This window comes from Ptychodera flava, chromosome 21 (assembly GCF_041260155.1).
Source record: "Ptychodera flava strain L36383 chromosome 21, AS_Pfla_20210202, whole genome shotgun sequence".
NCBI lineage: Eukaryota > Metazoa > Hemichordata > Enteropneusta > Ptychoderidae > Ptychodera > Ptychodera flava.
The window spans coordinates 8,573,958-8,590,859 of NC_091948.1; the positions used below are offsets into that span (position 1 = coordinate 8,573,958).

The 16,902-nt window shown below is 38.3% G+C and overlaps 1 protein-coding gene and 1 long non-coding RNA gene across 2 annotated transcripts in view; one reads left to right on the plus strand and one right to left on the minus strand.

Annotated features, from left to right (window-relative positions):
• LOC139121298 (structural maintenance of chromosomes protein 5-like) overlaps positions 1–16,902 on the plus strand; it is a 48,609-nt gene that overhangs the window by 27,892 nt on the left and 3,815 nt on the right. The window contains 2 exon segments of the mRNA XM_070686074.1: positions 16,149–16,328; positions 16,457–16,552. Of these exon segments, the coding sequence (XP_070542175.1) occupies positions 16,149–16,328; positions 16,457–16,552 (276 nt within the window).
• Positions 8,462–12,901, minus strand: LOC139121301 (uncharacterized). Its single transcript, XR_011549254.1, has 3 exons — positions 12,720–12,901; positions 9,005–9,080; positions 8,462–8,596 (listed from the first exon to the last, which is right to left on the minus strand). It is a non-coding gene; the product is annotated as an uncharacterized lncRNA (long non-coding RNA).

Sequence of the window (16,902 nt, forward strand, 5' to 3'; positions counted from 1 at the left end):
TGTTGTTCGCAGAGGAAATGCATAATGTGCATTGAATGTAAAATCAAAATATTTAATATGAAATTTAAATCATTTTAGTGAATCATAGCTAGACAACCTATCTCTGACATATTTTTCTTTCTTTTGCAGTACTGGTATTCACTGTGTCTTTACTGCAGCTTCTAATTAAAACCAGACATGAACTGAAAATGCTCACGTGTTTTCATAGATATTGCATTTGTCTGTAAATTTAAACTTTTGCCAATAGTTTTAAAGTTTTTTAAGCTGTGATGATCAAGATCATGGACATTATCATGACAGACCAATGACAACGGCCTTTTTATTTACAAATATGAATTCGGTGGAAAAAATGCTGAATGTCTTTGGCTTCTGGCATTGTATCAGCATTTACATAACAAGTGCAATTGATTGGTACAGTGCGTCACACTGTATAGGCCAAAGTGATATCACCATAAAGTAATGAAAAGCCATATACGCATTCTTTCAGAAAACCATTTTTATTTTTTAAGAACTCAAGTAAAAGATAAACAACATGGCTATTTTTGATAAATCTTTCAAGAAAATAGATTAAAATGAGCCATTGAGAAGGACATAGTTTAAATAGCAATAGAGAGTTAGTATGAGTAGTACGGAGAAATAATGGAGTGTTTTTGTGTAAGAGTAGTAAGGAGAAATTCCTCTGTATGAAAGTGGCTAACCAGTACTGGTCTTGCAAAGTGCCCTTGCTGAGTAATCCTTAAGTGTAATTGACATCACTGCAGAAATCTTTCAATTTTTTTCTTTACAGTTGATTGTGAGATCATACCATTCAGTGCAAGGGGTGGTAAGCTGTCAAACTGTGAGCGTTTGGCGAGATTATTGTACCATCTCTCGGACTGAATGGTATGAACTCAATGTCAAGCTGGCGACGTCCTCGAAGCCCGGTGTCTTCAGTGTTTCAAAACGGCTGGAGAAAACATCAGGTTAACGTCAAATCAATGATATTTTGGTTGGCTGGGCATGAAATAAACTGAACCTGTTTGTCCCACTTTTTCTCGGGCAGTTCTCAGGCAGCTGCGGGTAGTCACGGGCAGTAATTAGTATGACCGCAGTTTTTGATTTAATTCTATTTTACAATGCAATCCAAATTGGTTTGTGGTCACTATAGTATGACTCAAGTACACCACTTTGCATGCAATGGATGTTAGTGTAAATGTGATCAAGGCATGATCCATAGTCTGTTGTTGACTCCTCAATAACTTGTGTGTAGTTGAAGTGCTTTGTCATAAGTTCAGATAGTTGTCTTGTAGATTGTGTTTGCTTTTGTAAGTCAACATTGAAATCACCAATGATCACGGTTGGTAGATTGTACTCAAGTGTATGGATGAGCTGAAGAAGAGCATGTTGTAAGTTTGATGTAGGTGATGATGGTGGATTGTAAACACCAACAATTTGAACTAAACCAAATGTTGTTTTGTGTATTACAATTAAGAAATCTGTATTAAAACAATGCAGTGTCTGTGGGGTAGCTTCAAGAGTGTTTTCTTTGCTGTACATAACCATACCATGATATGGTCTGGTGTTGTTTTGACGGTTTTTATCATCCTGTCTGAAAAGGTTGAAGTCTGCTATTTTGAAGTCATCATTGTGATCGCCGGTTTGTAGTCTTGATTCACTGCAAATTAGTACATCAGCTGAAGTTAAGCTGAAATCACTAGCAACATCTTGAAAATGGCAATGAAGAGATCTCACATTTTGATAAGTAATAATGAATCTGTTCGATATAATATATGGTAATGTGAAACAGAGTTGTAGCATGGAATGGGTTCTCATGCGTGCATCTCTTGTGTAACATCAGTGCTAACTGATATTTGATTTTCTTGTAATGTGGTTATGTTGAGACCTGTAAGTTTAGTCACTCTGCTTAAAGCAACATAGTGTACATGACACTGATTTCTCTTGTTTGCTGTACTGAAGTCCACAACCACATTGTTAAGTGTATCACCTTGACAACGATGTATTGTTTTGGCACTAGCTGGTCTGAGTGGAAATTGTTTCTCACAACTTCTGCATTTTTGTGTCTTCCCACTCTAAATTGCCGTGATATCTGTAAAACTGGCGTCCATCTGTGAGATACTTTGTCATGTATTAAATGCCGTTTTTCACGTCGCAGGTTTTTGCCAACACAATCGTCATCAAATAAAATCCATAGAATAGTAACATGATGCAAATCAGGTCCATCATGTATTTGATTACTCCTGGAGTACCATTTATCAATCCATCATTTACAGACAGATTAATGCAAAGCTCAATACGCTGATTTGTTCCAATTGATAATTAGAAACTAACCCCATTGTTTTTGAGCAGGAAGCATGACAACAATACCTAATGTTTTGTGTTTTATGATCTCAGAGACATCGCCATGACTGTATCAGTAGCAGGTATACATGTTTTTATTCCTGTAAGTCTGTCATATGCTATTGCATTGTGGTCATCAACAAGTCTGTTCTCGCAATAAAGATGTACTGTCGACTCATCAATAGATGAAGTTTTTTTATCAACACTGACTATTCGAGTTTGCAGAACTTTTATGTCATGAGATGTATGCTTTCCCTCACGTATACGGTTGAGTAATTTAGCAAAATTCTGGTCATCCTTTTGCCTCATAATATCTGTTAATTCAAACATTTTGAACAGGTCTTTCCAGATGTTGACAGCCAATGGCCCATAATCATGTTGAAGGTCGTTAAATATCCAACCATCAAAGACAGGTTTTAATTGATATAAGTCACCAAAGCTAACAACGCTGACACCACCAAAGATTTTATTGTTGGCCATTATCTGTTGTAGTCTGAGATTGATATAATTTAACATACCATTACCAACCATGGAGATTTCATCTATGAATATGACTTTTAAGTTCCTGTATTTGCTTGTAGAGTATTAAGTCTTTCTGATGTCAGTGGTCTATAATGAAAACCTTGGGATGCAGGAATTTGAAAAGCTGAATGAATTGTAGTACCCTTAATGTTGTAAGCAGCTTTTCCAGTAGGTGCAACTAGTAATAAGTGTATGTTGTCAGGATTTTCACCAGGAAGATTTGAAAGATATTTTAAAAGTACTTGATACAATGATTTGAGAACAAGAGATTTCCCTACACCAGCGCCACCTGTTACAAAAATATTTAACGGCTCTGTCCTTGTTTTCATCCAATGTACTATGTGATAGAATATTTCTTTTTGTTTCTTGTTGAGTTTCTGTAAAAGTGGATATAATTCATTATCAGCCATTCGTGGTTGTTGAAGATCTTCAATAATGGGATTATTTGTACTGATGCCAATGTCCTGTCCAATGTCATATTTAGAATGACTCTCATCACATGGTGCAAACATACTCAATGTGTCACTTGGCCTTGATCCTTCTAAAATGTCTTGATGTTCCTGATGTTGTGTATTTGGAGCAACATTATCAAACATATCAATGGCTGTGTTTTGTACTGCTTCAATAGCTTGATCTAATTCCTGAGCATTTTATTGTACTCCTTTTCTTTAGAATCTACTTCAAATTTCACTTGCATGTAACGATCATAGTATGTTTTGCACCCTGCAAGGAGTTCATTTCATTTCGCCAAGATTAAAACAACATTATTAACTCTCTGTAATGATTTTCTTTGTCTTTTTCCCTATGGAAACGAACATATCTGATAACTTTACTTTTGGTGCGTTTTTTATACACAAGGCCACGTATCTGATATATTGTGTTGTTTTCATCATCATCATCCTCTTCATCAGTTTTGTAGAAGTCATCATTATCTTGATAATGATCTTGCGGGTTATCTTTTAACTTTTGAAAACTGTACCATGCTGCCAAGTCTGCCAACACAATTTCTCAAGGGCTTTTGGGCGCCTCTCATATTTTTTCAAGATGCTATCACTTTCTATGTCAGTAGCATTTGGACGCATGTTTTGTATGTCATCAAGAGGTTTCAATAGGATAACTCTATCATCAGGGGCTGATGTGTTAATAAATGTGAAGCCGCGTGAAGCTCTTCTTAGTCTCATTTGCATAACAAGGTAAACCGCTTCTTGAGCACTAACTTCAACATGATTAAGGAATTTGTTTCCTATATGCCTGACACTTTCTCTGATATCATGACATCCTTCCCTTGCTTCTTCCACAGCCCTACTGAGCAAATTACTCATTCCACGTTGAGCTTTACTAATGTAAGATGCGATGTACATGGCACATGCATATGGATCAAGAATGAATTGAATGTCCATGTTTGCTCTCCAAGCTTTGAGTAGGGTTTCATGTAGCTGTTAATTCTTATTTCATTTGGTGACCTCTTGAGGAATATTTTGTCTGATGTTAGAGATGACTGTATTGCATTAATATAGGTTTGTTAATCAAGTTGTAATTTATTTAAGAATTCAGAAAAAGAAAGAGTTTCTCCAAATTGTAAATCAGTAAACAACAGTCTTGATATTTTCATAGTGCTTTTGAAGGATCTGTTCTGTGCTTTCATCAGTATCCATTGGCAATGGCTGCAATATCATTGTTCTTGGCATAGGTGGCACAGGAAATCCAAATCTGCAAACACATTGGCCTTTTTCTTACAGGTTTTTGCATGTCTGTGCATTTGATAATTTATCATTCAGCGAAGGATTCATTACTGGTATCATTTGAACATGTAATATACTGATCTATGAATTGTGTGATGTCATCATCACTATTTTCACCATATTGTGGTGCATCTTTAATCCATACAAGCATGTGTATATGTGGTGATCCTCTTTGTTGGAATTCCACTCTGTAAAAGTAATCGTGTATTTCACCAATTGGATGATGTGAGCTCATTAGGAAATCATGCATAAATCGTTGAAATGAATAGTCAAAGTGTCGAGCACACGTAACAGGGTCAGATTTTATCAAATCAGATTTTGTATTCCAAGACATGTTCAATACATCGTCATGTGTATTCCTTGTTGTGAACTGTCCTTCCAAGAATTTTCAATAGATATATCCATTTAGATTCTGCTGATGAAAATGACATGAAAAATGTTGGAATACCAAGTTGACGTATCATGGCAAATATATCTTTCTTTGCACTCTCCCAGTATGGTGGTGAACCTCTAAGTGTCTTCAACACTCTGAATCCCTCATCAAGTCGAACAATTTTATCAACATTTTGTGGTGATTGAAGCTCACCAGCTGTTAATTTGCGGCCCTTCAGATTACATTTTCGCAAACATAATGTTGCCTTGTCTTTAATCTGCTTGATTTGTAATTTTTTTAGTTTAAAGAAAATGTTAGGCATCGACTTTGCAACTCTCCTATCTTTGTGTCGAAGTTCCCAATTACACAATGTACTATATAATACAGGGACTATGCGTTTCTTTGTCTGGGTTGACCACAATATATTGTTGGAAATGAGAGCTCCTCAGAATATTTGTCTTGAAATATTCTAGTGGTTTATTGTTCTCGCCTGGTGCATAACAAACTGCGCCATCAGAGTCTGTGTGTTGATCATATAAAGGTGACAGCATTGTATCCAGTGTGCCAGCAGGATGATCTTCCAATTTTATTTCTTCAGTCCAATTATCATCATCATCATGATCATCATGATCATTACTGTCATCTTGTTTACATGTTTGTTTGTCAGACATGTGAGAATAATCATGATCGTCATTTTCCTCACAAAATTCCTGCCAATTGTGGTTTTCATCCTTTCTGCAAACAACCCAATCTGTAGATATTGTAATCAGTTCTGCTTTATATAAGGGGCTATTTTTAACTAACCAATTAGCTGCTTGTAAGACTTTCACTGGTCTGACATTCTCTACCTGATAGGCATGACTATAGCTAATCTTTCTTTTAAATTTGACAGGTATTGTCTGCGATTCATTTAAAGTTCTAGGTAATGTAGAGACAGTAGTTGATACATCAGCTATAACATTGACTATGTTACCTCTGAGACTAACTTGTCTACCTCTTGGCAATTCTCTTATTTGCATGAATGGAATGCGTAAGGCAACAAGTCTTTCTTCTAGTGGATGTAACTGTAACTCGGGGGGGGGGGGGAATTAATGGAAATGACATGTTATTGGCCACAGAACAAGGAGGCAACTTTGACTCTTTTAAATATGAATAACAAGTTTTACATAATGGTGCCATATCATTATCTGTAGCCTGAGATGATGCAAAGGTGTTTAACTTTTCTTTAACATTATTGTAGTTCAAAACACTTTCTCTGTACCACAGCTGTTGGCAGCACACACATACAAAATTTGGGCCATTCTGAACTGCACCGTGAAAAATTTGTATCAGCTCTTCAATAGATTTGGCAGCACTACATCTTCTGTTGTTTAGTTTGTTTAATCTATCTCTCATTTGCTCTCTCTCTCTATATGATTTATCAGTTCTTTTAATACTTTTAATATTGGCATCTCTGATCTTTTCGCTTCCCTGAAGACCTGGTCAGTTCTCTTTGTCTTTTTAGCATTAGCATTTCTTTCCCTTTCATTTTGTCTGTACTCATCATCACACCGTCTTAATTTCTTTGACTCCCTATTTCTGTTGTTTTCAGTTTGTTTATATACATCATCACTTCTCTTTGTTTTCTTAGTAATTACATTCCTTTGTCTTTCAGTTTGTCTGTACTCATCATCACACCGTCTCAATTTCATTGATGTCCTGTTTCTCTTGTTTTCAGTTTGTTTATACACATCATCAGCTCTCATAGTTTTCTTAGCATTGACATCTCTTTGCCTTTCAGTTTGTCTGTACAGCTCATCAGTTCTCATAATTTCTTAGCATTCATATCTCTTTGCCTTTCAGTTTGCCTGTATGCTGGATCAGCTCGTTTATTTTGCTTGGCTGTTAAATCTCTTTGCTTTTCGCTTTGCCTAAACTCTATTTGTTCTCTCTTTTCTCTCTTGGCAATCATGTCTCTCTGTTTCTCTATTTCTCTATAATTTACACAATGTTCATTTTGCGGTATAGAAGATTTCTCTGTTTGTACTGGTCCAAAACTGTTTACATTATTGCTTGTGACAAATTTTGCTCTGTGCTTTGCAGAAAGTCATAGTGACCACTATCAATTTCTCCTTCAACACGGATTGCATGATACAAAAGATGTATACTTACAGAAGAATTACCAACAGTCTCTAATGGTTCACTTAAAGTGTCAAGATGAACTGCAATATTAATGTTATATGCAAGCGCTGCAGCATTTATTTCAATGTCCCCTCCATAAGTTGCATTACCTGGTTCAGATCTGGACATATACTGCCTATAGTCATCTTGAGAGACAATATGCCATCTTTCATATTCACCTTTAATTGGATCCTCATATCTGTCCCAATGTTCAATTACATAGTCAACAGTATGTACTCTTATTGCATGATGATGATCTTGTGTTCCATAGAGTCCTAGACTTATAGCACGGAACAAGCAATTACCATCACCTTCGACATTAACCTTTGTGTAACATCTGTGAGGAGTCTGCAACTGTCTTTTTCGTTGCATGTACAATTTACTTCTTTCATTTTTTGCTTTTATGCTCAGTTTTTTTACTCTCATTGTACTTTTATAGTAACGTTGTGTTATGGGTGTGCTTAATATTATAATAAGTTCTTACAGTCAATTCAAGCACTTGTATAGGAAGAAAAATTAATAATTTGACTGATGTTGCTTATTGCTTCCTTGATTTCTTCTGATGCTATGAAAAGTGAAACCTTAAAAGTTGAAGTATTGATGAAAGAATGATTGTGTTTGTTGAGATTGTAGACTATGAATGTGTTATTGCTTGTCAATATTGTGCAGTTTAGACGTTGAACCCTTTCACTACAAAATTTAGGTCCAACTTTATTGGGGAAGCTGGACCTAGACAGAAAAAAGCAGTTAAAAGGGTTGTCAGTTATAAGTAGACAATGATAGAATGTGGTATGACTGTTCTTGTTTATTATGAAGTAAATGAATGCCAATTTTCAGAAATTGTAGAGAAATGTCAGTCTTCCTTATATATTCAGTACGCTGAAGTAATTCTATTTGATTGCAAATAATCTGCCTGTAAACAATACTCTTGTTTCCTATCAGGAAGTAAATGATAGAGCACTAACTTGTGTGCTGTTAAATATTCACGGTATAATTTCACAATGTACACTGAGGAAGACAAAGACAAAACTTTACTGCCTTATTTTTTTCTTCTGCAAGTTAATACTGAATATTATCAATGTCAAATCAGTTGTGATCTAAATGCGAAATTAACCACAACAGTGTTTGCTCAAAGTACTATCAGCAATGTTGTAACCAATGCTTGTTGACTATCAATTTGTGATCTTGAACGCGCCTCTACAGGCAGTCTGTACCGTCTATGGGCAACTGTGCCTCAACTGGGCAGTCTGTGCCTCTTATAGGCAAGTGATTGTGTTGTACCCCTTTGGGCAAGTTATTGTTTGCGCCTCCTATGGGCAAATGATTATTGCGCCTCCTATGGGCAAGTTATTATTGCGCCCTTCCTATGGGCAAGTTATTATTGCGCCTCCTGTGGGCAAGTTATTGCTGTGCCTCCTATAGGCGAGTGAATTTCACCACGTATATGGCCTCCTGGTATAATCTGTTAAAGAAACAAAAAATCAAAGTAAGACATCCATTGCATCCTGTTAAATATACATATTTGTACCAGTGAAAAAAATTGGCAAAAAAGATGAATTTGATGTTTTACAACATGTAAAGAACTTATTCCATTTTTTTCATGGAAATTGTGACCAACAAGTTCATCATTGATGACACGACACCATTCCTACAAAGGCAAGTTTGCATGACATTGGTCCAGGTATGTCAGACATATCTTTGTGAATGGCCACAAAATATAACATAATGGCTGCCTGATGGCATTGATAGTATCAAAGAACAAATTGAAATCGGTTTGGGCATGTCTGAAATATCTACCTAGATGCCTGAATGCACACACAATGAAAAGCTGCATGGACTAACAAAGAATGGCAAAAGTGAATGAACTCACACAAAAAAAATATGTGGATTTAATTGGAATGTCCTAATGAATGCCCTGTGGTGATGTAATCATCAATAGACCACTTCTGCAAATGAAAAAAAAACATAACACCAAGGATTAAAATGACCACTGTCATAAATTTTGTTGACTCCATGAAGTGCCATATAATTTACTAGAACAGTGATACAACATTATCGAAAGCTCTGTTAACATTTCTCACACAACTTCCATGTCCAACAATCTTTTCAAATAGCTATCTTAATGTTTTTGATGTGTGTATGACATGTCATTTGTTTTAATGAAATATAAGGGCAACACACGGATGTAAATCTCATCAAATTAAGTTTATCTTTTAGGACCCATTTAAACCTCATTAGTTCACTCATAGAGTATACTTTTCATGAATAATAAATGAATTCATGGTTTATCATCACTTTGTCCTGTGACATTTCATCACATTACCATTTTGTCCTCATAATGATTCATTCAACACTCAAAGCTGGATAAGAAAGGGCACTAAAATTAATCTGCATATTACTAAACTTGTGTAATTTTTTACAAGCTGTACTTTAGAAAATTGTCAAAATTTACAGGATGGAAAGTCAGGAAATCTCCACACTACACACACACACTAATTGATCAGTTCCTACCAGCCGACAGGCTTTATTGATCTATCAACAATTACAGTGGTGGCCTACTCACAGGATCTTGCAAGCAATATTTGTCTGGAAGTTATGAATATGATGAATAAATGTCATTTTTCATTATACAAGCCTTCCCACCTATGGGGTGGACCATTTGATATCCTGGGGGGGGGGGGGGGGGTCTGGAAGATTTTTGGGGGCATTTTACATTCTTATTCGCTTTTGATGGTAACGCATTTTCCAAGCAAAGTCTTTGCCACTGAGTACCAACCATCGAAATTCAGTAGCTTGTCCCACATTATAGGAAACTAAAAAAGTATGTAAATGATCAGACATATTATTATGACGATATCATGAAAATATTACCTGAAACCCTTTCGGAGCACCACAACAGACCCTATACACAAACAATAATAGTAACTATTCATCATTGCTACCAGTGTACCTAGAATATCCAGTGTTCTCCCCAGGCCGTTTAACAGGATCGGCCCCGATCCTTTATTTTTTTCGCCCGATCCTTTATTTTTTCGCCCGATCCTTTATTTTTCCGCCCAATCCTTTATTTTTCATGCCGATCCTGTTTCGTGTCCGCCGATTCTCGATGTGGCTGAAGACCTATTGTTTCTCGGCGGCGATTTTGTCACTTTTATTTCAGCTAGTGTATCAAGTGTGAAACGGTTCTAATGTGGCGATGACATGACGTGCCAGATGATTAAAAGGTTTATTCCATCGCCAAAATGTGTGAAATGGTTAGACTGTTCTCCTTCATGTCGATGCTTTAGGTGTTTTACACACAATGAGGCAGGGTTATCGGGTGCAAAGCACCCAAAGTCGCACTTGTCTGTGAGGAGAGTAAATTGGCCGGCCGTACCCCGTATTGCAAATGAACATCTGCTAAGACGGATGAAACTTTTAAATTCAAAAAGCATGAATGTGTTACGCTGCCGATCGTACAGACTACAGCCATTTTGTACAACGGACATGGAGTATACTCAACGAAAGGCTCGGGCACTCAGTCAGCATGGAGGTAGTTCCATGGTCAAAGCATGTATAGGCAACTTGTTGAACTGCAGTTGCCACCAATGTCTCGCAGTGGTAACAATCCGAAGGTCAGGAAAAGTGATTTCGATCAGAAGTGGCTGAAATCGTACGATTGATTGAGACAAAAATCAGATGCAAAATGTATGGTACTGCCGCGTGTTCAGATCGTTGCATGTCCGAGTTAGCACGCTCGCTAGCCATTTCGAGATCTGTGTACGTCAACATGACGTTGAAGCCATGTGTGTCACCTCGTGTCACGCATTCGTAACTTGCATGGATTTGTTCGATTGACTTTGAGAAACAATTGCACTTGATCCAGTTTCAAAACCCATGAACCGTTTTACAATATTCAAGGCACCATAAATGAACTAAAAAAGGAACTACATGAGCTAAAACAATCATTCGTGTTATCATCTGAATAAAGCAGCTATGTACGTACAGTTAGGGTATACAGTATAGGTTCAAAGGTCGCGTGTGTTCTAGTCAGTGCTCCACACAATGCATGGCTGCGGCCGACGCCGCGCAGTTGTCGAAGTTTCGTACGTTTGTCGAAGTAGAAGTCGATGCAGTTTCAAATCTTGTTCTTGGAAATACCCGGTATCAATATTTTTTAAGTCAACATATTTCTCTGCAGGCATGCTCCCCTGACTCCGAATTGTAAGTGCAATATTCAGTCCCGTATGAACTTGTCCGTGTTAAACTGTTTTGCCATATGGATGTTTAAAAAAGATGTCCATGGTTTTACTAAAACTTTTAGAATAGCAATCTGGCTACAGACAAACATGTACGGGTAGTAACAGAGGATCACATAAAACGTCTGATTTTGAATCTTATCCTAGAGAGAATGGGAAGACTTTGAGTGAAAATATGGATGTAATATATGAAGTGCTTAAGGGCATAAAAGATTTTACTTTATCCTTTAATTGTGGGATTTTTTCTGATGTTATGGAGTGACGTGTGTATTGCATAATTAACAAAATTTACATAGTTATTGTTATGCAAATTATCCGATCCTGTTTCAGAAATTTCTGGGGAGAACACTGATATCCATGTCCCCGCGACATCTACGAGAACGAAAACTATTGCCCAATCTAAAATCCCTAACCCTAATCTATGGCTTTGCCACGACAAAATTAGGTGCCACGACAAAATTAGCCTAACCAGCCTATGACTCTCGTCGATTGTCACAAAACAATCTTTACGTGGACTATTTTTATGAAATAGTAATAACATTGACACCAGTCAAGTTGTTATTCTTCGTGCAGGACCTCTCGTGTACGCTAAGGGATACGCTGTCGGGCCGGACCCACGTGGGTTTTGGAGACAGTGCAGCGTACACAGAAATCTACCCGACCTAGCTAGCTCTGCGTACCATGCTGTGTGTTTCAGGTGTTACACGGCCCCACCACATCTAATGGATGAATTCTACAGAGGAGCCAGCATAGCTGACATTGGCGCACGCCAAGAAAACATTTAATCACAGAACAGTGAAGCGTAAAGTAATGGATTCTTTCAATCATGCTACAGACTTTTTAAGGTTTGTGACAGAGGGCCTTGTCTGCCTTCTTACAATGAAGCAACTACAGCTGTCATCTCTGAACAGTCGACCCCAAGACTCACTTTATAATGAGCCAACAACTTGCGCCAGAAAATCTCAAAAGCCGTTGCTCAAAAAATATGGGTCTAAATGAATACAAAGGATTTGGAAGACCTCATTAGACTAGATGAAAGATGTGATGATGTAGATGATAGTGGCGGGGGCCGTGTAACGCCCGAAACACACAGCAGGGTACGCAGGGCAAGAGCCGACCGTACAAATCTATGCCATGAAAAAGTCAAGTTCGGAACTACAGCTCCCAGTCGCGATCGAGTCACAGTCGCGCTCCTTCTCAATTCTTTGATGCATGTACCGTACTATTCACTTTCTCAACCGTAAACTCAAAGCGTCCAAGTCAAATCGTGGTATCGAACAAAGGTGCATACATCAAATCACGACATAGAATCAACACATCACACACAAATTACTTTGAATTACTTACCGACACCACACCGACAGTCCATCAAAATCACGCTTCAGAATTTGTACAGCAAAAAGCCGGATAAGCGTACTCACAGCACAGAAAGGCTGTGGAGACAAGCGAAGAACTATGTGCTCGTTATGATACGACGGTATAACTTGATTTACGCGACGATGGCGGGGAGACGAAATGTACAAGTACAGTAAGTGCAGTAAGACTGGCTTTATGCCGCTAGGGTTTGTGGGTAAAATGTATCCAGCTGTAGCCAACCTGGACAAGCACATTTCACAGCGCCCTCAAACAGTCGATTGTTTTCACTTGTCATACGCGGCGTAACAGAAAAATTAAAACTTTCATAACTTCATTAATATCCAAGCCACGCCCACCAAAACCTTTTCAGTTCTAGCCATTTGAATTCTGAAGATGTCTACCAAATTTGACTGAAATACGTTCAGCCGTTTTTGAGAAAATGGACCAACAGACAGACAGACAGACACACAGACAGACAGACAGACAGACATCGCTGCGACATATGCTCACGTGTTCACACGTGAGCAAAAAAGAGCCAAAATAAATCAGAATACACACACTTAGTACACAGACATTTGACAACAACATCCAACAGTGACATTGACAATACATACTAACAAGCAGAGCTTGTTAGTGACTTTGTTCCAAACTTTCACATGTTCAATATGACTTTGTTACAAGTTTCGGATAGTTTTCAATCGGATTCGAACCCACAACATACGGCATCAGTCGCCTAGCTGAAAGGCCACAGACAGAACCAGTCGGCTAAATCTCCACTCCCAAAAAAAGAGTGGTTCAATAGCCGGCTAAGTTGTTACATTTTTCTGACTGAGGCCGCTCAACACGTTGTAGAGTTCGTGAAGCACTCACGCACGCATGCTCACTATCATACATCGCACATACACACTTTATCGAAGCGAAGAAACGAATTTCATCGCTTTAACTGGGCGAACGATAACCTCGGGGACAATTCTGTCCACCAGCAGTGTTACCTACCCAGGGTAGAAAATTCGGATAGTTTTCAATCGGATTCGAACCCACAACATACGGCATCAGTCGCCTAGCTGAAAGGCCACAGACAGAACCAGTCGGCTAAATCTCCACTCCCAAAAAAAGAGTGGTTCAATAGCCGGCTAAGTTGTTACATTTTTCTGACTGAGGCCGCTCAACACGTTGTAGAGTTCGTGAAGCACTCACGCACGCATGCTCACTATCATACATCGCACATACACACTTTATCGAAGCGAAGAAACAAGTTTGTTAGTCCTCGCGGACGAAGTCCGGCGGGAACTTATAGCTTGGGTCCCGTCTGTGCGTCCGTCCGTCCGTCTGTCCGTCCGTCCGTCATCAACAGTTTCTCAGACACTGCTGAACCAATTTCGTTCAAACTCAGCACAAAGGCATAGCACTATGACCTACAGATGCACGTCGATTTATTTTGTGATACGATCCAATATGGCCGCGAGGCGGCCATTTTGTTGCGATTTTTCATGTCTTTGGACCATAACTCAAACATCCTTGAACAGATTCTGTTCAAACTTGGCACAAAGGCATAACACTATGGCTTTTATATCCATGTAAAATTATATCACGATACGATCCAATATGGGCGCGAGGCGGCCATTGTGTTGCGATTTTTCATGTCTTTGGACCATAACTCAGACATCCTTGAACATATTCTGTTCAACCTTGGCACAAAGGCATAACACTATGGCCTACATGTGCATGTCAAATTATTTTGCGATACGATCCAACATGGCCGCGAGGCGGCCATTTTGTTTGCGATTTTTTCATGTCTTTGAACCATAACTCAAATATCCTTGAACCGATTCTGTTCAAACTTTGCACAAAGGCATAACACTATGGCCTACATATGATTGTCAAATTATATTGCGATACGATCCAATATGGGTGTGAGGCGGCCATTTTGTTGGGATCTTTCATGTTTTTGGATCATAACTCAGACATCCTTGAACAGATTCTGTTAAAACTTGGCACAAAGGCATAACACTATGGCCTTCATGTGCATGTAAAATTATTTTGCGATACGATCCAATATGGGCGTGAGGCAGCCATTTTGTTGCGATTTTTCATGTCTTTGGACCATAACTCAGACATCCTTGAACCGATTCTGTTCAAATTTGGCACAAAAGCAAAACATTATGCCCTTCATATGAACGCCACTTTATTTCATGATATGATCCAATATGGCCGACAGGTGTCCATTTTTTTGCGATTTTCTCATGTCTCTGAACCATAACTCAAACATCCTTGAACTGATTTTGTTCAAACTTGGCACAAAGGCAAAGCACTATGGCATACAATAGGATCCAATATGGCTGCAGAACTGCCATTTTGTTGGAATTTTGCATGTCTTTGAAGCATAATTCAAAGGTCATTAAACCCATTTTGTCCAAACATGGCACAAAGATCAAGCACTATGGCACACATACATGTATACATGTCAATTTACTTCGTGACATGTCCCAATATGGCTGCCAGATTGTCATTTTTGGATTTTTTCATGTCTTTGAGGCTTAATCATATGCAAATATTCCTTATCCAATGTTGTTGACACTTGGTACAAAGATAAAGTACTATGGCATACTTATGCATGTCTACTAATTTTGTGCTACGATCCATATGGTCAATAGACAGCCATTTGATTTCAATTTTATAAACATAGGTCACTGTCCTTCAATGGACTGATTTTGTTTAAACGTGATATGGCTGCATTCTTGTGCACATTAATTTGTTTTATTATATGATCCAAAATGGCTGATTACAACAACATACCCGATCCCATACCATTTCGAAAATTCCACCAAACCATGTGTATAGTATGTGCTGTCATGACACTAAAGGCAGTGAGGGCATCGTTATTTGTGATGTAATCAAAAGTTCCTTTAGTGGTCAACACCGGCAGAGATGAGTCTTTTATTGAACGTTCCTCAGATTACTTTATTATGCAAGTCACAGGCCTGATGCACCCGTTGCATCAATGTCATTCCACAGCTACCTAGACACCAAAGATTATGACAAAATGGACAAGCGGGGACTGTGTCATCAACGATGACTTGTTATAATTTATGATGAAAATAAAACTTTACTTTTTCAATCTTGTCTGCTTGCCTTGAAGTATGGTAACTTTGAAAATACATTCATTACACTTATCATGTATTATACTCATTGGTTGAGCCAGACATTCACATTAACTGAAATATGTCACCATATCTCAAGATGTACTCAAGCAAACATGGTACTTGCGCATAGTATGATTACACTGTCGCGTGACTATGCTATTCAAGTTTGGTCAAATTTCACATTCTTTGCCACTGCACCATCTCCCTAATACATACTGATGACCCATGGTGTCCACTCAAGTCTCACTTTGATTTCTTTGGGTTCTATGTTCTTTAGGAGGATTACGACAAGTACGGCATACGCATTAGGGTGAAATTTCGCAAAACCGAAAATCTGCGTGAGTTGACGTCACATTATCAGAGTGGTGGAGAGCGGAGTGTGTCAACAATATTGTACATGATGGCACTGCAAGAACTCAACAGATGTCCATTTCGTGTTGTGGACGAAATTAATCAAGTAAGATAATTTGTTTATTTTTGTTGTTGCCATTTCTAATTATTGAAATTTCTCCTGTATATTGAGGAGATCTTAGAAAATGCTTACGTGGAATGACTTTAACCTTGTGAAATGATCACCATTTGCAGGGTATGGACCACAACAATGAGCGAAAAGTATTTGAACTGGTGGTGCAAACTGCCTGCAAAGACAGCACATCACAGTATTTCCTTATCACCCCTAAGGTAAGTGGAACATTCAAAATCTCCAAGGATATCAGCACAAAGATATTTACAGCGATTGTATTCAACACAGAAGTACCAATGCAAATGCTTTGTATGTGAAGTGGTTCACTGTCTTGCAAACAAAGCCTCTTCAAATCTCAACCCTTTCTACTGCATAACTTCCCCTGGACAAACAATAGCCAAGGTCATGTAGTTGACATCATTTTCAATAGCGAATCTTCCCTGCACAGGGGAACCCTTTCACCACCATAATGTACCGGTAGTACATCCACGTTGTTTCCAACACAGTGGGTGGACTGTCATAGGAGGGTAGGGATGGGGGGTGGGGGTGAAACTGCAAACTAAATAAG